The sequence below is a fragment of the Rhinatrema bivittatum genome, chromosome 2 (genome assembly GCF_901001135.1).
Source record: "Rhinatrema bivittatum chromosome 2, aRhiBiv1.1, whole genome shotgun sequence".
NCBI lineage: Eukaryota > Metazoa > Chordata > Amphibia > Gymnophiona > Rhinatrematidae > Rhinatrema > Rhinatrema bivittatum.
In genome coordinates, this window is record NC_042616.1 from 305,501,689 (window position 1) to 305,524,810 (window position 23,122).

General features: G+C 43.4%; 1 protein-coding gene across 2 annotated transcripts in view; it reads right to left on the reverse strand.

Annotated features, from left to right (window-relative positions):
- The window catches only part of TNS3 (tensin 3), a 592,547-nt gene that overhangs the window by 536,915 nt on the left and 32,510 nt on the right, over positions 1 to 23,122 (reverse strand). For both annotated transcript variants that reach the window (XM_029589689.1, XM_029589690.1), the window contains exon 2: positions 16,779 to 16,816. Coding sequence is in view for 1 of the 2 variants with exons in the window: in XM_029589690.1 (XP_029445550.1) it covers positions 16,779 to 16,816 (38 nt within the window). In the remaining variant the exon portion in view is untranslated. The remainder of the gene's footprint in view (positions 1 to 16,778; positions 16,817 to 23,122) is intronic.

Here is a 23,122-nt window from a genome sequence, read left to right on the forward strand (position 1 = left end):
AGGATCCTTAGACGTGGACTCAGGCACAGGCGTGGACTCAGGACTGGATGCACAGAGGTGGAATCAGGAACGAGGGCTGAAGGAAGACATGGGCACCGTCCCTCAGGGCGCCCTACTCAGACCACCCGCGGGACTGAGTCGCGGACCACCCTGCCTCATGCGCGCCCTACTCAGCTCTGGAAGGCTTGTCGCGGACCACGCAGAGAGCGGGAGAGCACAGGAAAGAGGAAGCAGGTTCGCTGCACTCCTGGCAGCACAAGGCAAGGATACGCTGCACTCCTGGCAGCACAAGGCAGGTTAAAGCATCAGGATCAGGAACAAGGATAAAGACAGACCTCAGGGCTGGAACAAGGACATCTGGAACAGCAGGAACATCAGGACTGGAACACAGATACTGGAACAGGAGACACACCTCAGGGCTGGAACATGGACATCTGGAACAGCAGGAACATCAGGACTGGATCGAGAGACAGACCTTGGGACTGGAATGGCAGGCAGACATCAGGACTGGACGAGGAGCTCCGACAGGTAACAAGAAACATAGGACCTTGCAGAAGTGCTGGAACACGGACGACTTCCTGGAGCGAAGGATCTCAGGAGTGACCAACTCCTTGCGAAGGCAAAGACAGACTGAAAGCTGAGCCCTTTAGTAGGGCTGAGGTGGACAACGCCCAGGGAGGGGTCAGCAGGGGGCCACACCTGGCTGGCCCTTGAAGAAGAGCAGAGAGGCGCGCACCCGTGCCCTAGGAAGCTGGAGAGAAGAGCTGGAAGCTGGTGGCGTCCTCAGCCACGTGGAGGGCCCAGGGAAGCAGTGGAGCAGCCCTGGACTGGAGCTGGGTGAAGGCAGGTCACTGGAGCAGCTCCCAGCTGCAAGGACTGAAGCAGGAAGAAGCAGAGCGAGGTAAGCTGGCTGCAGGGAGAACAGAGAGACTGCAGGCAGAGTAGAGAGCTGTAGCAGGCTGCAGGCACCGTTCTACACAGCAAGGCTGAAGCAGGAAGGCAGAAGCGAGATAAGCTGGCTGCAGGGAGAACAGAGAGACTGCAGGCAGAGTAGAGAGCTGTAGCAGGCTGCAGGCACCGTTCCACACAGCAAGGCTGAAGCAGGAAGGCAGAAGCGAGGTAAGCTGGCTGCAGGGAGAACAGAGAGACTGCAGGCAGAGTAGAGAGCTGTAGCAGGCTGCAGGCACCGGCAGGGAAGGCTTCCCTGCTGGGCAAGGACCCGGGCTGAAGCAGGCACTGGCAAGGACGGCCTCCCTGCTGGCTGAAAGGTCCCGGGATCGCAGCAGCACGTCGGGAGAAGGCAGGAACAGCTGCGGGGACAGCCCCAGCTGATTCAGGGAGGAGAAGCAGCAGCGTCAGCAGCCCGACTGGCTGTGGCTGTGAGAAGGTAAGAGCCTGCTCACGCTCTTTGCGGGCAGGAGCGTAACACAATCTGCACATTTTATGCTCAGAAATTAGGACCTGCCCAAGGGCAGGCATTAATCTCTGAGCAGCCCGAAAAAGTGTACAGAAAAGCAGAAAATACTGCTTTTCTGTATATCCTCTGACTTAATATCCTAGCAATATTAAGTTAGAGGAACTGAAAAGGTTAAAAAAAGTTGTTTTTGCTTTTTTTTTTTTTTTTTTAATTTAAAAAATGTTTTACCAGCGTCCATTTTCCTAACCCATAACTGTCAGCAGGTTCGGAAAATGGACGCTCGTAAAATTGAGCATCCATTTTCTGAATCCGCTGACAGCCATCTCTACTAGACTTCTGCTGCTAAGGCGGCACTAGGGAAACGCTATTGTCCGTGTGCCTCCTTTTTAGCGCAACCCCTCAATTAAAAACAGTATCACGTGCCCAGATGTGGCTGGGCAAATGTTGGGAAAGCAGGCGCTCAACACTGAGCATCTGTGTGTGTGTGTGTGTGTGTGTGTGTGAGTGTGAGTGTGAGAGTGAGAGAGAACAGGTGCCTGTATGTGTGAGAATGCCTGGGGTCTGTGTGGGTGACAGTCTGTGTAAGAGGAAATCTATGGGAGTAAAGGTACGTAGAGCCTGTGTGGACATGTATGTGTATGTGTGAGAGAGAATGAACATGCGAGAGTGTGTGTGAACGAGCGATCAAGGATAAAGTTTGGGTGTCCCCCTAGCCCCCTAATCCTCAAATTTCCAGGAATGGACAGCAGGGGCTTTTTTAATCCTCATTAGTTTTAATTATTTGATGTGTATGCTGTTTGGAAATATTTTATTGATGCTTGGGAAATTTTAAAAAACTATGACTAATAGATGTTGTTCTATTTGTCAGTAGTTTTGAAATATTTATTCTTTTATTAGTATGGTTTTTCTATTAGAACTGATGCTTTATGTTTCTTGATTTTATTGCTTGTTTTATGAGGAATAGTGATTATATTTTTCCACTGTTACACGGTAGAGAGAGTCTGGCTTCTTGGAGTTTTCATCTGCATATTGCTGGCTCTAATTTTTGAACCTTTATTCTCTATTTGGTGAGGATCTGTCTCTGCTCTGTGCGTGTGACCAAAGGGAGAGATTCTGGAGCCCTGAGTGGTTATAAATGCTTACAAATCCATAACACCGCACAAATCCAGCCACAACAATACTGCATCAACAAACTATCACAACCACACCAGGACAAGGTACATATGGAATCCCAAGGAAAGCCACAAGAAAAAAAAATGCCAAAATGGGCCTTATGTTAACAAGTAACAATACCCCCATTTCATCCTCCTGCCTAACTTTCACACTTCTCTTACTTAATGTTTAAGCACTATCAAAAAATAGGGATGTGAATCGTTTTTTGACTATTTAAAAAACTTGTCGATATTTTTTAAATCTTCAAAAATCGTTAAGAGTGTGCGATACAATACAAATTCCCCCGATTTATCGTCAAAAATTGTTAAATCGGGCATTGGAATTACTTGGGGGGAGGGCGGGAAAACCGGCACACCAAAACAACCCCTAAAACCCACCCCGACCCTTTAAAACCAATCCCTTACCCTCCCCCACCCTCCCGAACCCCCAAAATGTTAAATTACCTGGTGGTCCAGTGGGGGGGGGGGGGTTCCAGCGCGATCTCCCGCTCTCGGGCCATCAGCGCCATTTTGGCTGCCACTAATATAAATGGCGCCGATGGCCCGATAAAAAAAAACCCACCCGACCCTTTAAACCGACCCCCTTAGCCTCCCCCCCAAAACCTTTTAAAATTACCTGGTGGTCCGGGGGGGGGCGTGAGGAGCGATCTCCCACTCTCGGGCCATCGGCTGCCACTCAAAGATGGCGCCGATGGCCCTTTGCCCTTACCATGTGACAGGGTATCCGTGCCATTGGCCAGCCCCTGTCACATGGTAGGAGCACTGGATGGCCGGCGCCATTTTTTTTAGCGCAGCTGATGGCCTGGGAACGGGAGATCGCTCCCCACGGCCCCCCTGGACCACCAGGTATGTGTAAAAAGTTTTGGGGGGGGGTTGGGAGAGTGGGGGAGGCTAAGGGGGTAATTTTAAAGGGTCGGGGTGGGTTATTTGGTTTTTTTTTTTAATCGGCACGGGCCTCACTAAAAAAAAATTAGTGATGTGAATTGGAACCGATCCCAATTCACATCTCTAACGATCAGATTTCCCCCCCCCCCCTCCCAGCCGAACCCACATGATTCACATCCCTATCAAAAAAGATAGCCCTGATAAATGATCTACTAGAAGAATTAAATCCTTCAATCTTCTCCATTACTGAAACCTGGTTAAATGACAAACATAATGTGCTAATAAATCAAATAACATCCCAATTACATCGTCTTTCACTTCCCTAGATTTGAAAGTAAAGGAGGACTATTAATAATCAGTAAAAAAAAAAAAAAAAAGACAACCTTAAACTAAAAATTTACAACATAGAGATTAACCCACCCTATGAGGTAGCAATACTAAAATCAGCACAACTAAACACTGGGCTGGTGTACTCCAAAAGGACTAATCACCGCTTATTGAAATATTTACAAAAGCATTGCCATCAGCAAGAGAAATCAATGGCTATGCTGGGCACATCGTTTTCAGCAACCCACTTTTAAATTCCCAGATTGTGCAGACATGCGCAGGAAGTTAAAAAACGGAAAATGTGTAAATAAACTTTTTCTCTGTGCTAATTCTGCCCCGAAATGCCTACCGTGAGTGTGGGGAAAAGTATGCACAACCCCCTGGATAATTTTCAAAAGCCGATTTACACACATAAACCGGGGTTAATATGCATAAATCCATTTGATAATTACCCTCTTAATACTAAAGCATTAAATAGGAGGTAGTTTTCTCAGAAATTATGCTCATAAAAATAGCATATATTGTAGCCATTTTCAAAAGCCCATTTATGTACAAAGTCCATTTACATGCGTAAAACCTTTCGACAATTCAGCCCTATTGAGTAAATTCTCAAAGGAGTTATGTGTATAAAAGCAGCAATTTTCAAAAGTCCTTTCATGTACTTAAAATCCATTTACACATGTAAAATCCAGTTTTATGCACCTAAATTCTTTTGAAAATTACCTCCAGGAGGATAACTTTCAAACAATTGCACGGCCCCATATCCACACACATATAGGGCCATGCAGAAGTACACTCTTATTTTGTAATTTGTGTGCATACATCCGCACAGATTATAAAATACACGTGTACAATAGATATTCATGCAAATATTTGTGTGTAAGTGACTTACTTTGTGCATACATTTGCACGCACATATATTTCTCCAAGGCAAGTACAAGCTTTCAGTTCATCCAGGGCAGGCTCATTCCAAATGAGCACGCCAACAAGGCAGCCAAATTTCACCACTAGGGACATCCATAATCTGGCGCCCCTGGTGATGAGGCACACCTCTTCCCTATCTGTGGCATCCGAAGAAAAAACAGAGGTCTCAGGTAGGCCTGAAGGGACTTACAAGTTGGTTTTTCTCATCTGGCTTCCTACCCCCCCCCGAGCGATAAGTACATTGTGGGAACTAGGAAGGTGAATGGGGGTAGGGGGTGGACTATTGAGGCCTTGTGGTAGGGCAAGAGGATATAGGCATATATGGATGATGAAACAGGTCATGCCATTAATATAAAATAAATCAAAGTGTGTTTGGCAATATTTTTACACTTAAATAATAGGGATGTGCATCTGTCTAGGATGAATTAGGCAATTTCAATGAAATTGCCAAATTCGTCCTGGTTCGGGAGCCCGAATCCCAAACAAGTTTTTCCCGAAATTTCGGGAAAAATTCGTTTTCGGGTTTAGTGTGCACTAACGGGGAAGTTAGTGCTCACTAAACCAAAATTCGGGTCCGAATTTAAATGGCCCGAACCGCGGGAAATACGAAATTTCCCGCGGCGGGCCGAAAACGAAGCACATCTCTATTAAATAGTTCCCTGAACAGGCTGGAAAAAATGGACTATGTTAGAAAAAGATCATAGGTAAGGGAAAGAACAATCACAGGGTGATGTTTTTTGTTTTAGTGCCCCTATTACAGCGCTGACCTGTGTCCCTGTTCCAGAAGAGAAAAAACAGGCCCAGTCCTATATATAAACTTTCACCCCCCAAAGCTGTTTGGTACCTGTATTCCCCGATTCTTCCCATTTTAATCATTACGCATCAGAATGGGGCTGTCTGAAATGCACTCGCATGCTGTCTCCCTCCTGAAACTGAATACCTTGGCTTGTCCCTGTTTTGGACTACTTTCTGCCCAGGTGGAAGACCACCACATATAGCTGCATGAAGGGAGAGCAAAGAGCCAAGATTCAGATGCAAGGCTTCTATAGAAATAATACAATCACATCACTCACAGAAGGTCAGAGAATGAGCAATAATGAACTAACTTTGTATTCCTATTTCTCTGTATAGCTTGAGGACCTCAAGAAGGTGGCCTGGGACTGTACCTGAAGGAAAGGGTGTGGCTCAACCAGCTGCGTGCCTGGCAGGAGGATCACAGAGGTAAGTTTATAACATGACCATCAAGGACATATCGACAAAGTCTGTCTATTTTCTGCTTCCATCACCTCCACAATTGCCCTGCCACTCTACAAGACCCTGTCTATGCCTACAGCTTCAAGAAAACCCTCATGCACAGTTACTTCATCCTTGCTTATTCCCTGGGTCATAGGCAGCTCCATCATGAAGCAGTACTTGTTATGCACTCACAGGCCTAGTATTTCACTCAGGAGGATGTTAGTTCCTACTCCTTTAACTCTTACCAGGGAAACTCAGTGCCTCCCATCCAACAGCCAAAGACTAGTGAAAGCATCCAGCCCCTTGATAGCTTACAATCAAACACAGACTACCCTGGAGCCCCAATCCTTAGCTAGACATCCTGTTTTCTCAGACACTTTACAGAACCTTCTGTATCTCAGGGAACCTATCTATGCCCCCTCCCCCCAACTCCCATAGGACATGGGTGTCCCACCGCTAGCAGCACTTACCATAACCTCTACCTCTCCCATTAATGCAATGCCCTCTAACTGCCTGTTTGATGATGCACAACACATCCTAGAGCATATGTGCTGATGGATTAACACACACACTTTTTGATCTAGTTACAGAAAACACCAGCTTACAAAAGGAAGAAGAAGAAGAAGAGCTCCAGGCCCCTCCTCCTGCTACAGCAGCAGTTGTACCCACCGCAGGGGACCAGCAGCCACCACTAGCATCACCACCAGCAGTGGTACCCTGTGATGGCACAGCAGCCACGCTCACTCCTCACCTCCACTACTAGAGACCCTGGATCACTAAAGATAACCATCCCTCTCTCCTTCCCAGTAATGCCTCCATCCCATTCTGACCCAGGACCTTGGCATACTGGCCCCTGAGGCTCCCTAGCCACTGCTAGGTCAGGGAGATGATGATCTCATTGGAGACCTCAAACCAGATTCAGTACTGCACCCCATGGCTGCAGAAGCCAACATATTATCCACTCTAGCCCAAGCTCAAGATGGACGTGAGACTACAGCCATAACCCCTATCCCCTAGGCCATCCAGGACCTGACCTCCAGAGGTTTACTCCCTAGTTGTTCTCACTCCTCCATTTTTCATCTTTGTAAATAGTTATAAAAGGTTTAAAATTGTTGATAAAAGTTAATGTATTATTTATAGTCTGGGTTGTATTATGCATACTAAAGTCCAAGTCCACCCTGTATTAAGCCCCTTTCAGGACAGCATACTACAACCACTCTCACCTATACATTACTATGCATGTAACTTGCCATGAAGTTCTGTCCTGTAAACTCTATCCTCATCTACCCCTATAGCTGCCAATGTGTAACTTTTGATTATTTAGGTCTGCAGTCTGTACTAAGCAACCCTGAATTAGCGAACGCAAGACTTCAGAGATTTCAGTCTAAATTTACCTCTTACCTCCTCAAAGGGCCTAGGATGTGAGTGCAGCTAAGCCAAAAGCACAGGTATAGTTTATAGCGATAACTATCTTGCATGTTTCTCCATTGCAAAAATACATTCACAGGGAAACTAGCAGCATATATGAAGTAGCCCTTTCAACTCCAGCACAACTTGCAGTATAGAAGAGGTATCATAGATATATAGATAGGAGCTCCATTCACCTGAAGCTGTATCTTGCAAGATGTAACAAATCATCTCTCTGTACCAAAAGCTGCGTATGATAATGAAAATACAAATCTACTACCCCACAGAGATGAAGGCTTACCAGAAATAATGCAGATGTCTGCTGTATCTATAGAACTAAGCCTAACCTTCTCCCTGCTCATACTGGTTATCCTCCCTGGTATGGCCCTGATTACTTCCAGAAGGCTCCCCACTTCCATCTGAAAATCTCTTTTTTTACATGCCCACACCTATATCTAAGATCGACCCACCTTTCAACGGAAATCTGCCTGCAAGACGACTGCGTTGTCCCGTGTTCTACAAGACATGTAGGATTATGCCCTATTAGAAGGATCTCACACAAAAAGTCCCAGCTGTGAGCTCTCAAGGACTCCTTGCTGTTTCAATAATCTTGCTCCCTCACTCACCTCCACCATCTGTAATCTGTTACGTTCCCTCATACTAGAAGCCTGAAGCAGAGTCACAACTGCAATTTCCCTCAGCTGCTTCCCATCCAAACATTAATTATACCACAAAGAATTTTTAGGGAAGATGAAGCTATAGACACCCAACAGAAACTTTCCTGAGTTTATTGTAAACCGGTGTGATGTGTCTCACGAACGTCTGTATATCAAAAGTTCTTAAATAAATAAATATTCAAAGCAATTCAGATAGGTAACTTATAAGTTACCCATCTAAATGGCAAGTTTTAGTATATTCAGTCTCTTACCCAGCTAGATATTAGCCAGGTAAGTTATTACTCGGCTAAAACCTAGTCCAATTAAAAAAAAAAAAAAAAGTAAAGCAGGGAGGAGTTAAATAGTCTGGATAACTTAGCCGATTTTTATTTATAACCAGCTAAGTTGTCCAGCCTTTTGTGGCTGGAAAACTTCCTACTTAACCAGATATTTTAAAAAGATATTTGGTTAAGTAGCGCTATAAAAAAAAGAAGAAGAAGTAGTACAGGGCCTAGGGGCTTGTACTAGAAGTATCTTCTAGTGCTGGAAGCTGTGTATAGTTTATGCTTCAAATGTAGCTTTGACAGAAGCTGTGCTGTAGCTCGCTGGGAGCAGGCAAGTTAAGACCCTGCTCCTGTCAGGGACTTTTAGGGTTTGGCGGAGGGTCTGGGGGGATTTCAGCATGGCCCCTTATCACTACAGGAAGCTAGGAGAGTACGGCAGCAAGAGGAAAGGATTTTATTTAAAGAACCAGGGAAAGGACCCAAGAACATTTTCAGGTAATTTAAGAGGGGATTAGGGATGCATGGGATGCATGGCCCAAATGGGCCAGGCACAGATTTTTGGGGGAATACATAGAAATGAGCCCTAGGCTCTGTACTACTTTTTAAAGATATCCGGTTAACTAGGAAGTTATCCAGCCTCACAAGGCCAAACAACTATTAAATCTAACCAGCTACATTCAAACATAGTTGGTTAGGTTTGTTAGTTACCTGGCATCATGCAAATGGATAATTTTAGCTGAGTATATTCAGTGTGGCATTTATTACGCTGAATTTTTTTACTGAACACTAAGCAGTTTACTGAATATGATGTATAATAATATTCAGGCCACACAAAATTTCCTAAGGGATAGTTTGTTGCTGAATTAAGGTTATGTGCCTTATGGAGAAGAAACCAGGAATAATGAATAAAAGCCAAGGCCAAAATATAAAACATCCAGGATTCGGATGATTAGTTCTTCATCCAGATATGCCTTGTTTCCCTAAAAGCTAAGATTATACCTTCTGTACATGGGATAGCTGCAGGCTCCATGTCCGCTGGGACAGGCAGAGCCAATCCAGGTATTATCCACAGTGAAACTATAGGAATAAACTTTGGACCAGCTCTAAAAGTCCCATTTATAAACCCTCTCTACACACACCTGTGTATAAAACATGCACATACACCACAGCATTACAACAGCTGTACACATATATATTGAACTGTTTGCAAAAATAACTTACACATGTATGTTTGCTATTTTAATAATGTAAGCATTTAATTTTTACTCGTGCAAATCCTGCCTCTTTATACACGCAAATATGTGCCTTTTCTGCACGCATGCGATTATAAAATGCTTGCTCCCGGGCTTATTTTATTTATTGAATTTATATTCCGCTTATTCAATGGTTCATAGCAGAGTCCATAAAACATTCATAGTAAGTAAAAACAAACAATTAAAATACAATATAAGTAAATACAAAACACCTGTTAAAAAACAGTCTTAATAAAATAAAATATCAAAACCAACAATAAAACACCAAGAACAGATGGTATAACCCTGCAACCTAGTTGCCAGCTGCTGCCAAAATAATGGGGACCCTCTGTTTACAACCTGTTAAAACTGTGCCCTCTAGCAGCCTACTGTGTAATCACTGTTTCACAATTATTCTGTTTCATCACAGTCAGTCTTCCACAAATGTCTTCTAAAAAAGAAAAAATGTTAGTGCTTTCCTAAATTGCTTGGTTTCTGTTAGCGAGCACATTAGCTCTAGTAGTGCATTCCAGAAGATCAGTCCTGCCACAGAGAAAGCACATTAGCACACCTCAGTTAGGTAAACAGTCCTGAAAGATAGTATCTCTAGGACAGTGGTTCTCAACCTTTTTTCTGTCGGGACACACCTGACAGATGGTTCTCACATGCGTGACACACTGAACACATGACCATCATAGGGCTAAATGTAAAAGTACAGTTTGCATCCACAGGAACCTCCCTGACCCACAATAATGGATGTAAAGCAGAATTATGACATTCCCTGTACAACTCACCTTACAAAAAAGATATTCTGGTTCTAGTGTCATCTCAGTAACAGCAACACAAACTCCTACTACCAGGTTCAATAGCCCCAGTTATGAAAAGACAGCAGTTTATCACTATTACATGTCCTCTTGAGAAAATACAACAAATAAGACTGATACAGTAAAATACCTCACCTCAGTCACATACATAGAACAGACCTAACATACTCCCAGGATCTGCAGTAATGCACATAAACTAATCCGCACACAGTTACACTTGTATTATGGAATGCACTCAAACAGTAACAACCCTACCTAGGAAAAGGCAACACTACAAATATTAAATCAGGCCCTTAACACCAATACACCTGCTATTAGGAAAACAGAGCTAGCCAAGCAGCTATAGATCCCAATGCAGAAATAATTGTATAACTATACTAATAAGCAGAATAAATGTTTCACAACAACTATGAACAGAATAATATCCAACAATTAAAACTCATAAAAATTATTTAAAATTCTCCAAACACCAATAAAATATTTCAAAACAGCAGACCACATAATATTCAGTAATTAAAATGGCAGTCAATCAAGAAAAATAAACTTAAAAAGCCACTTTTATTAACCCCCTCCAGCAGCTCTCCTACTCCTCTTCCATGCAGGCCAGTAGCACACACCAGAAGCAGCAGTGGCTGAAGCTCTGTACTCATGGTCCTCTTCCTTAGTGCCCATGACCAGTCTCTCTGTCTCTCACACACACACATACTAGTTACACCCCCATGACCAGTTTCTGTCTTTCACACACCAATCATCTCTTGACCAGTCTCTCTCTTACATACACACCAGTCACCTTCCCGATCAGTCTCTATCTCTCATGCACACACACACAGGCTTCCCACTTCCATGTTCTATCTTACATATACAGGCTTCTCATTCCCATGCTGTGTCTCAAACACACATACCAGTCACACTCACATGCCAGTTTCTGTCTCTCACACACCAATCAGCTCCTGACCAATCTTTCTCTTACACACACACACACCAGTCACCTTCCCGAACAGTCTCTCTCTCTCTCATCACACACACACACACACACACAGGCTTCCCACTTCCATGTTGTGCCTCACACAAACCCGTTTTTCACTCCTATGCTAGCTCTCTCCACATGCCAGGCTTCTCATTCCCACAATCACTTTCTCTCTCTCTCACACACACTCTAGTCATCTCCCTGACCAGTCACTTCCATTGTCTCTCCTATATATACACACACTGGCCCTATGGTCACAATCAGTAAAGTCATTGCTCCAACCTATAGCAGGACTCCAGATCTTAAGATTACTCTCTCTCTTCTACTCCACATCCGTTGCAGCTATGGTTTTCATTCTCTCTAATACCTTTCCCAATGAGAAATGTTGTTCCTTCTTAGCACAAAGACACTATGAAGATATTAGACAAACAAGATCTAGTGAGGCCTCTGTCATACAAATGACACTCCGATCTGCATGTTTGTAAAAGGGCATTTTTCTTGGGCTTAAAAATGGGCATCCCTTATATACAGATATGTATCTTTTGAGAGATGTTCCATGGGGGTAGAAGGCTGATAGGGCCAACAGTCAAGAGCCACACCAATTTGTTATTTCTCTCTTTATCTATGCTGGTGCTTTACAAGTGCGTCATGGTAACTTTCTCACCCACAGAACTGCTTTATAAACAGTTTATGGAGTAGCGGGAGATGCTAGAGTAGGGTCCATGGAGCTGTTCTATTAGGCAAAAATGAAGGTCCAGTGAGTGTGAAGAGAAAAGCCCATATAGCCTGTATATTGAAAGTATGTACACTTTTCCTTTTTGCAGGAAAGATGAAGACTTCAATGCTCTCAGATCCAGTGGCATTCATGGGTGCTGTCTCCAAGCCCAGAAGACAGTGAGGAGGAGAAGGAGCCAGCTGATAAACATCCATCGGCAGAGCATCCCTATTCTGTCATGGAGGCTGAAGAGGAGGAGACCAAGCAAACTCATATCTTGTCAGACACACTAGATATCTGGCAGCATACAGCTGGAGAAGGGGAAGGCGGCCAAGAAGAAGACATCTTCTCAGGAAGAAGAGATACAGTCCACCCAACAGAAAGGCACATGCAGCAACTGAACACTAGAGTAGTGGAGAAGATAACAGGCCTCAGAAATGATATACAGGGCCTGAAGAATGTAGTCCAGGAGATATAAGGCATGTGGCAGACATTGAGGGGTATATGTGAAAAAATACAGACCCAGACTGCAGTGTGGAAGGAGATGCTGCAGTGGATGCCACCATGAAATGTCCCAAGGTATCCGATGCCTACCTGGATGCAGCCTCCAGCGGCCTTTGCAGCACCACAACCCTGGATGGTGCCTCCCCATGCCCAGAGTTCTGCCTACCCAATTGGCAGCTCCCCCTCTTGCTCTACCACTGCTCATGATGATTCTGCTCCAGCAATTATCAACCCCTGCCACTGCCCCTGTCCCTGGTTTCCATGCCCTCCTAGGGCACAGTCAGCAGTGATCAGGCACCGCTGTGGAGGAGCATATGAGTGGGACAGGCAAGGACAAGGAAGCTCCACTCCCCCCCCTCAAGAAAAGAGGACAATCATGAAAGCACCTTCACCATCTAAAATGTCTCTGCATCAGAATGTTCCTTTCCGTTACAGCTTGCTGTTGAGTCTGGCAATGTATCTCCTGCAATTCCCATAGGAAAATTCAATGACTAGACTCGTGACGAGACTCTGAAATACTAGCTCAACAGGAAATGAAGACTGAAGCAAAGCAGACACAGAGGGATGGTGTTTGACTTTTAAGAGTGTCATTGATCAGAAGGTCTAGAACATTGCTCTTTCAAGTACTGAATGATGTCAAAGTATTTCTGTCAGAAGTGATCTTTATGAAAATGAACTGTTAAATTGTATTCCACAAATGAAAAAAAAAAAAACAAGTTAGCATAATCTGGAAGTAAAGCAGAAACACACATATACAAAAGGGACTATGGTAAGTAACAGGAAAAAGTACAAGAATGGTTTTCAGTCACTAATTTCAATGTTTATTAATACAACCCCTAATCCTAAGGAGCTGGAGTATAAAGCAGAATAAACTAATTAATGAACACAATATACTCTACACACCTGGAAAAGAACCACCAGAAAAGATATCTATATATCTATCTTGATATATGGATAGATAGATAGAAAATATAAATCAGTGTCCCCAGTATCTGGTGTCAGATTTTTCAAAATTCTGCAATTGTGATAAATGTGAATAACTGTGCATATATTTGCATATTACATTTCCTATTTTTTACTTCTATTAATAGTTATTTTCTGATATTTCTGTTTTCAGATAATTTATCATTCTTTATTAGAGGAAAAGATATTTTTGTGATTGAGGATGGAGAGGAATGGGAAGGGATCTGGGAATGGGAAGAGCAGAGAACTCAGAAGAGTGAAAGGAGATATCAGAGAATGGAAATAAAGAGCAGACCTCAGGTAGAAGGTGTAGAGCAGAGCTTTCCAAACTGTGTGTCGGGACACGTTAGTGTGTCGCCTGCAGTGTGCAGGTGTGTCGCGCGAACGTAGCACATTAAAACCCGGTCCTCATAGCCACTCCTCTCCAGGTCACGCGCAGGTGATGGCACGTGATGCCAGGCCGTCAAATCCGACGCAAGTTTGGGTATTTTTTACTACCAATTCGCTTTTTTTTTTTTCAGTTCACGGGTTGCTTATTATTGGGCGATTTTTGCTGTCAATCACGTTTTTTTGGGCTTGGTGGGTAGGACTTTAGACCAGCTGTCCCTGTCATTGGCTGCTGCTGCTGATGAGTATTGCAAGCAACAGTGTCTGGTGATCATGGAAGGTGTTATGCACCACGGCAGGCTTGAACCCTGAAGGGAGTGAAGCACTGAACTGGCAACAATCAAAAAGAAGAGGTACATGAATGTGGGGGCCAGACATGTGCTGGGGGGGGAGATATGAGTGTGTGGGGGACAGAAACGTACTTGGGGGGGGGGGGGAGAGATGAGTGTGTAGGGGACAGACATTGTTACTCCTAAATTATAACAACAACATTAATCTTGGAAAATTATATATTTTTTTAATATAAATGAAAGGTTTTCATGAGATAGGTTGTGTTGTGAAACATTTTATTTATGTATATATTTAAGGAAACATACACACATTGTCAAAATATGTTTCGTTTGTTTAACCTTTAACCTCTGGTTTGCTAGTAGACTGAATTACTGTGTCTTGAAATTATGTTTGTCTAAAAAGTGTGTCACCAACATGAAAAGTTTGGAAAGCTCTGGTGTAGAGGGATAAGGGATGGAGGACAATAGAGGCACAGAAGGAAGAGAAGATGGAGGAATCAGGGAGGATAAGAAAAGGGAATGAGAAGGGAGAAGGGAGAGAACAGGCATCAGGAATGGGAGGAGGAGGAAAGAAAGGGAGGATTGGAGATGGGGATGGAAGAAAAGAAAGGAAAATCAAGATGGGAGGAGAGAAGGGAAAAGAGGGAGGGACTGGGAATGGGGAGAAGGAGGAGGAAAAGGAAGAAAAAACAGTCAGGGATGGAGGAGAAGGAAGAAAGAAAGATCAGAGATTATGGGGAGGTCCTGAGATTTTGGGAGGGAGAAGGATCTGGAGAGAGAGGAGAAGAAAGTGTCTTTCCCCTGGCTCCAGCCCTGCTCCCCATCATATCCCAAACTCAGATCCCTACCCTCCCCATACTCTCTCTCAACCCCTTCTTCTTTTATGTACCCCGCCCCACTTGCCCCAGCTCCTCTTGCATGCAAAGCCTAATTTTGTCCGTCCTCCCATCACACTCATCTCCCTAGTCCCTCATCACAAAAACCCCCATCTCCTCTAGTCACACACCTCCTCCCAGTCCCTTTCCCATAATCCCTATCACAACTCCTCCCACATCACAACCCCATCTACTCCTACCCTCTTCCCCCCACTTTTCACCCAACTCCCCTCATTACCTCGTTCCCTTATCCTGCCTCCATAACTCCTCTTTCCCCTTCATCTCTAGTCTAACAGATTTCCCTCCCCTCTCACCCTCCCCCCCCCCCCCCCCCCCGCCCATTACCAGTACTGGTCATATTGAAGGGAGGAGGAGGAGGAGGAGGAAAAGAATATCGAGCCGTATCCTCCTCCTCTGCCAGAGAGGCTTTCTGCTGCTTTCAACTGAGGGACACTGTGTCCCGTTGTTGAAAGCAGCAGTTGAGTCCAAGTGGCAAAGGCTGATGAGCTGCTGCTCTCCTCCTTGCCATGGGGTCAGCGTGTGCGGAAGGATGGAGAAAGCAGATGTGATCAGCATGCACTGGGGGGGGGGGGGGGGGGGTAGGGAGACCTAGGATTTTGGCGATGCCACCATGGGACATCAGCCCTTTCCAACCACATTGGGCCCAGCTCCCACGGCAATTCCACGGGGGACAAGCAAATTCTGCGGGAAGAGGCAGATGATGGACCCTTCTCGCTGCCAAAGAATCAAGGAAGACCAGGAGCCCTGGCAGAGGTGTGAAATATTATTGGGAATTCTTTTCTTGGCACTAGGGAGCTGATTCACTAAACTCCGCCATCGCACCACGGCATACAAGTAAAAGGCACTTCGTGTACATGCGAAATAGTGCACTACTCGCTAACTATTTAGCATAAGAGAAATCCTGCACTAAATCAGACATGCACATTCAAAATCTGCACGCAGGTACAAAGAATGTGATAATGAACCCATGACATCTTATCACTCTAGTCACCAACAATCACAACATTTACCAAGACTGGCTAAGACTTGATAAATTTAGCAACAGTTGGAAGGTGGTTAAATGTTAACTTGAAACACTGGGCTCCAGACCCCCCCATCTGCCAACACTAATGAAGGCCCTCCATCCCTAACTCCCCCCCCCTCCTTGGACCAAAGAGAGAGACTTCCTAGGCCCTGACCCATAACAGTAGTGCTCCAGCCGCTCAGAGGTTTTGTCTCCTCTGTCACTCCCAGAGGATACAACAGCACTGCTTAAAAGGAGCACTTTGCTTAGCTAACCAAACAAGCTGGTCAGTTTGAAATGCTTTGCAGGAGAATCTAGCACTAAAATGCTATGCCCTGTGAAAAGGGAAGGACTTAAGGAAATCTTGTAATTGACTGAAAGCTTTTCCTGGCTGTGCACACAAGTCTTTTAGGGGACATCAATTTCTCGGCCTTGCTTGGACTCATCCCCATCCCTCACAACCGTATCTCCGGAAATGAAAGACGTTATAGAAGAACAGATGGACATACTAGAGACATTATTTTGCATACCCTCTTAATTTTCTGAAAATAAAAACTTCAGAAAATGTAACACCGCTGGCTACTGGTAATCTGTTTAATGCACTACACAAATAATTACCATAGACTGTATACAGTCAGAAGATTATACCTGTATCATGTCAAATAAAAAGTCATTTCAGTTCTACGTACCTTTGGTTCACATTTCTTGTGGCAGGCATACCTGCAAACTAGAAAAAAAAAAAGGCAATAAAAATTGTGACACAGAGTTATTTGCTACAACAATATTATGACCATTGTCAAAGCAGAAGGATTAACTTTCCTGGTACAAAAAGAATACACATCTTTAAGAATATATTTTCTAAATGTAATTTGCAGGGAAACATTTTAAGCCTGGGTACTGAGGTTTGCCCAGTATGTACCAGATATTATTTGGTGCCTCAGACCTGATACCTGCTCCTTATTTATTTTATTTATTTAGAAACTTTTCTATACCGTCGTTTAGTTATGCACCATCACAACGGTTTACATTTAGGCACAAAATAGGTTTGGTTTGGTATCTAAGTTATCCATAGTGTGCCAATATCTACGGTTACATAGTTCAGTAATATACTCTAAATGAGAAGCGTGTTGGAGGTACTGTTTATATGATTCCTGGGGTAATCATATGTGAAAACTGTTTTAATCTAATATTTACTTATGATTAAAATAAAAGCAACATTTGCTTTTTATAGGTGACTTTCAGCTGTATGTATTTGCTGTTATTCAGCGACCTCGCTGTGACATGCTTTTTTGAATAGCCTTGCATTTTTAGCCCCCCAAACCTGCAGGAAAGAGCATCAGGAGGCACAAATACAGCAAAATCTGCTGGCCAGAATGCAAACCGCTCCTTTTACTCTCAGCTGTTTCTTGCATGCTCAACGGAAGGTGGCTGCTGGCAGCGCCATGCTCATCACTGAAGGCAAGCTAGGAGGTATACCGGAAACCAACCATACATAATAGCAAAGCACAAAGACTTGCTTAGATCCCATCTAGAACGGCAAGAGACAGTCAAGGCCCCTGCCAGGCTTCTGGTTGCAGAGCAAATGGTCAAACATGGACAGGGTACGGGGATAGTTTGTCCAGTTAAAAGTTCATGAAAAGTAATTAGCAGAAAAAAATGATAAGAGCAAAAGAAAAGAAGCATTAGAAATCTAAGCTAAATCAACTTCAGGCTTTACTAACACATCACATCACAAAGAGTTTTCTAAACCAGAGGTCCCCAACCCTGTCCTGGGGGCCCACCAGCCAGTTGGGTTTTCAGGATATACACAATGAATATGCACGAGAGAACATTTGCATATTTAATTTTTAAATTAAAATGTTTAATTTTAAATTTAATTTTAAATTTAATTTTATTTTATTTAAATTAAATTATTTATTTAAATTTAATTTTAAATTTAATTTTAAATTAAAATGTTTAATTGCATGTTTAATTGTTAATTGTTATTTTTTTATTTTTATTTTTCATTGTTATTTTTCAATGTTCAATGTTCGATGTAATCAACCCAGGTCTGACCTCCCAGACTGGGGCAATTTCTTCGTTTACTGTAAACCGGACTGATTTGTATTGTATACAGGAATTCCGGTATATAAAAATTAAAAATAAATAAATAAATAAATAAATATTATGGAGGCAGTGCATGCAAATTTTCTCTCGTGCATATTCATTGTGGATATCCTGAAAACCCGACTGGCTGGTGGGCCCCCAGGACAGGGTTGGGGACCACTGTTCTAAACCACAGACTTCGATATGCTAAGGAGGTCTATGTTCTAAAAGGTCCATGATCAGAAGGTTTTACAAACCGTGGTTTTTGGATTGCCTGCCATGTTCACCAGCTCCGATATCTGACTACGTCGTTATCCAGATTAAAAACTTATCTGGATAAGTTGGAAGTGATTCAGGGGGAAATTCCTGATATTTAGAGTTATCCAGCTCAGTTACGCCATGGAGCAGACCTAAAGTTACCTGGATAAACTTAGCTGGATGATTTTGATTTATCTGCATATATTCTGTTGCATAGCCACTTAGGTCCTAATTCATCAATGATTTTCCTTTGCTGTGCACAACGTTTCCTATTTCAGATGAGGGTGTTTTGCTTCTCAGTTAAACAGCTTTAAACCAGCTCTAAATATGTTTGCCCCTTCACGAAATGCAAAGTTTTGACCAGTATTCAGATCTTTATTTATTTATTTATTTTTACTGATAAATATTAATAACAGTGAAACTTCATAAGAAAAAGTAACATTTTTTTAATTCAGTAAACCCTCTCTGCAAGATAACAGGATAGAGCAAAGCAAATTACATTTAGAGGGAATTATTGCATTACATCACAGTGAGTGTTACAGTGTAAGGGCATGCCTTGTGCAACACTTTAAGGTACTGCAATACAAAGAACAGGCAAGACATTCTTCAACACGTATTATGTTCCCGTGAAGTCCCTTTAATTCTGTTGTCCTGTAAACTCAAATATACAGTACCTTTGGCTTCCTATCAAGCAGGCTCTCCCATACCGATAAGCACTTAAATAATATAAACTTTAAACATGTCCTTATTATTGTTTAATCATTTATAATAAAACTAAATTCATCAAACCACCTGAAATGAGATCACTTTGCATTTTACCAGAGAGGAGGAGTGGTTTAATGGTTCTACCTGTGACCTATGACTCGAGAATGTCTTAAGATTCATAAATATAAATCACGTTCTCCCAAAAGTCCCTGAGAGATGGTAAGCAAATCACATCCAGCTCAACACACTCAAACTCAGGGCTTGGAAAAGAACTTACAGTAGAAGGTTCTTCACGGGCTTGGACAAATGAAAATGATGCATCTTACATTTAAGAAACATGGTTCAGAGGCCCTGTGTATTTCAAGTAAACCTAATGACCCCCTCTTATCTGGGTTTTAGACAGCTCCCCACTCAGAACTGCAGGATACGTTATCAGCTTCATTACAGTGAGGACAGTATTCAGACAATCCCAATTATTATTTTATTTGTATAGAAATATTATAAATAAAGTTAGGCCGGATAAACTTATCTGACTATGGAGGTATAGTCAGTTTAAAATAGTCGACGTATCTTAAATTTAGCTGGCTAACTTTAGGGCACTCTTTTGACCTGACCCGACTTAGCTGGCTCAATCCATCTGGCTATCTCTGAATATTGGAGTTAGCCACTTAATTTAGCCGGATATCCCCACTCTTCCCAGTTACACTCCCAGAATACCTGTAACTTATCAGGCTAGATTCTAGCCACCTAACTTATTAGCCAGCTAGAATTTAGCTGGATATGTTCCCAAATATTTATTTAGCAGGCTAAATGCTTTTTAATATGAAGCACAGTGTGCCGGATTTTAAAAGGGTTACGCGCATAAGTTATGCGCGTAACCCTCTTAAAAGGCCCCTGCGCGCGCCAAGCCTATTTTGCATAGGCGCTTTGCAAAGGGGGCGTGTTGGGCGGCGCGAATTTCAGGGCAGGGCGGGAGGCGAGTTGGGACGTGATGCCGGCCCGGGGGCATAGTTGAGGCCTCCGGACCAGCCCCCGGGTCGGTGATGGCGCACCAGTAGCCCGCTGGCGCGCGCAGATTTACGCCTGCCAGAGGCAGGCGTAAATCTGCTAACAAAGGTGGGAGGGGGTTTAGATAGGGCCAGGGGGGTGGGTTAGGTAGGGGAAGGGAGGGAAGGCGGAAGGAAAGTTCCCTCCGAGGCCGCTCCGATTTCGGAGTGGCCTCGGAGGGAACAGGCAGCGCGCGCTGGGCTCAGCGTGCGCAGGTTGCACAAATGTGCACCTCCTTGCAAGCGCCGACCCCAGATTTTATAAGATACGCGCGGCTACGCGCGTATCTTATAAAATCCATCGTATTTTTGTTCGCGTGTGGTGTGCGAACAAAAGTACCCGCGCGCGTAGATTTGTAAAATCTACCCCAAAATGTATACGTTTTATTTTCTCTTTCCCTGATATATACAGTTTCTCTTTTGAGATCACCAATATTTGGAATTAGGCAGAGAAAACACAAAGGTGGTAGGATATTCAAAGTAAAACAGCTAGGTAAGATAGCCAAATAATACTTATAGGGGATATTCAGAGGCAAGGCTATGCTGCTGAATATCCCTGTGTTTGCTACTATTTAGCCAGATAAGTTATATCCATCTAAGACCTGCTCTACGGCAGGGTACCTTACACATTTTGAAAGATAAAACAATATTCAAAAAGTGATGGCCTTTGCCTAGAAATTCATTTGCGTTCTGTAAATAAATGCAAGATGTCTTCGGAGTGTTCAATTGTGGGTTGGTATCTTTTCTTTTCCCAAAGATAAGTGAAGGAAGATGTTTAATATCTCAAAGGCTGATGGGGTAGATTTTTTAGTGTCCTCTGCTTGTGCACCTCCTCCATTGGTAAGTGCCAATGCATGCTGGTAATTAAAGCCCTTTCAAAAGCATGCGTGCTAAAAGAATAAAATCTGGTCCAAGACAAGTGTTACACTCTAGCCTTTATCAGGTGCACAGTGAAAAAACATACACTTGGAAGAGAACATGCCATGTTAGTTCCTGTGTGCCCACTAAATCCTAATTTGCATACAACATTCCTACATTTACAAATGGCTGTGAGTTAGTTTGAGTGCACATTCCAATAACATCTTCTGACATTGCTTCAGCGTGCATGCTAGGGGGGCCCTCTGTCTATAGGAGAAGAAGCCGCTTTTACACTGGACCGTGGGGAAAAGCTGACAGTCATTCAGAAGCCTGTGGTTTGGAGAAAGGTACCTTTCAAAGGTACTGGCAAAACAAGGAAGTTAGAATATTCCAACAGCGAGGCTGCAGTGAAAGCCGAAAAAACTCAAAATGGATTTAAAATAAAGTGTACATAGATACGAATGGCTCCAAATTGCACGTATAATCCGCTAATAAGCAGGATGTGAATACAAATAACATTAGAAATACAAATAAAAAAAACATTTTAAAATGTTGTACGTGAATGCAAGAAATCAGAAAAATAAGACTGGGGCGTTAGAATATGTGGCATTATATGAGGATACAGAAACGACATGGTGGAAGGATAACCAATGGGACTATGGCATCAATTATTTGGACACGACATGACAAATAAAATTGATAGAGGGATGACAAAATATGTAAAGGCTAGTATAGTGTTAAGCAGGATAAAAGTGCTACGTGAAGGAAAATGCACTGTGGAATCCTTATGGACAGAAATTCCATGAGGGAAGGGTAAGAATACAGCAGTGGTTGTATACTACTATCCCCTTGGGCCAAGACAAAGAAACAGAAGTGAAATGCTAGCTAAAGTTAGAAAGACAAATAAAACTGACAAAGCAATAGTAACGAGAGAGACTTCAGTTACCCCGGTATCGATTGGGTCAATCTCTCACCAGAACATGCTACCACACGTTACATTTCTAGATGGCCATGCATGAGACTGCTTCAAGACGAGAGTGTGAGCTCCTTTAGACCTCGTCTTCAGTAAAATGCAGGACCTAGGGCAAAGGCCAACTGTGGTGGGGTCACTTAGCAGCCGTGATCACAATGCAATCAATTCTGACATAATCACTGGAGGGAGGACATTAAGTAAAACTACTGCAGTAACATATACCTTTAAAAAAAAAAGAGACTTTGATAAAATAAGGTACTTGGAAAGAAACTAAGGGGCCGATGTAATGAAGTGTGCCCAGCCCACTGCACAGGTTTGCAAGTGGGCTGGACATATGTTTTGGACGCGCTAGGTTAGCAACCCCATGCAATAAGGAGATCAGTGCATCCAAAACGCGCGCCCAAACAAATGTGTAGCCGATAGTGCTCATCACATGTAAATTCCATGTAGATGAGGCGATTGGCTATTAACCCCAATGCAGAAAATCGCTGGGCTCCCCAATGCACACTTTTTGACACGACAAATTTAACTCCAGCCCCGGAGGTAGTGTCAAGTCAATACGTGAATCAAGGGCTCATGAGAAATTTAAGAATACGGTCCTCTGTGGTTCCTCCTACTTAGTATCGTTGTGTCACTTAAATTTACTGCTTGCGTGTTGAAAAATAAATGTATATAGGCTCGATTTAAAAAAAAAAAAAAAAAAAAGTAACTTCTTCGGGACACACAATTTAGAAGCCCATAGCAAGGGGCACTTAGCTATAGACATCTTCAGCAAGCTCAGCAAAATCAGCCAGAAGAAGCTGAATGAAGTGCAGTTGCTTACCTGTAACAGGCGTTCTCCTAGGACAGCAGGATGTTCGTCCTCACATGTGGGTGACACAGAAACTTTGGCTGGCATGCTGAGCATGCCATTATCCCTGCATCCACGCGGCGTCTCTCCTTAGTCGTGTACGTAGATACAAAAACAAAGGACAAACCAGAAGAACCCAACTCCGTGGGGAGACGGGCAGGTTTTGTGAGAAATAACATCCTGCTCTCCTAGGAGATTACCTGTTACAGGTAAGCAACTGCGCTTTCTCCTAGGACAAGCAGGATGGTAGTCCTCACA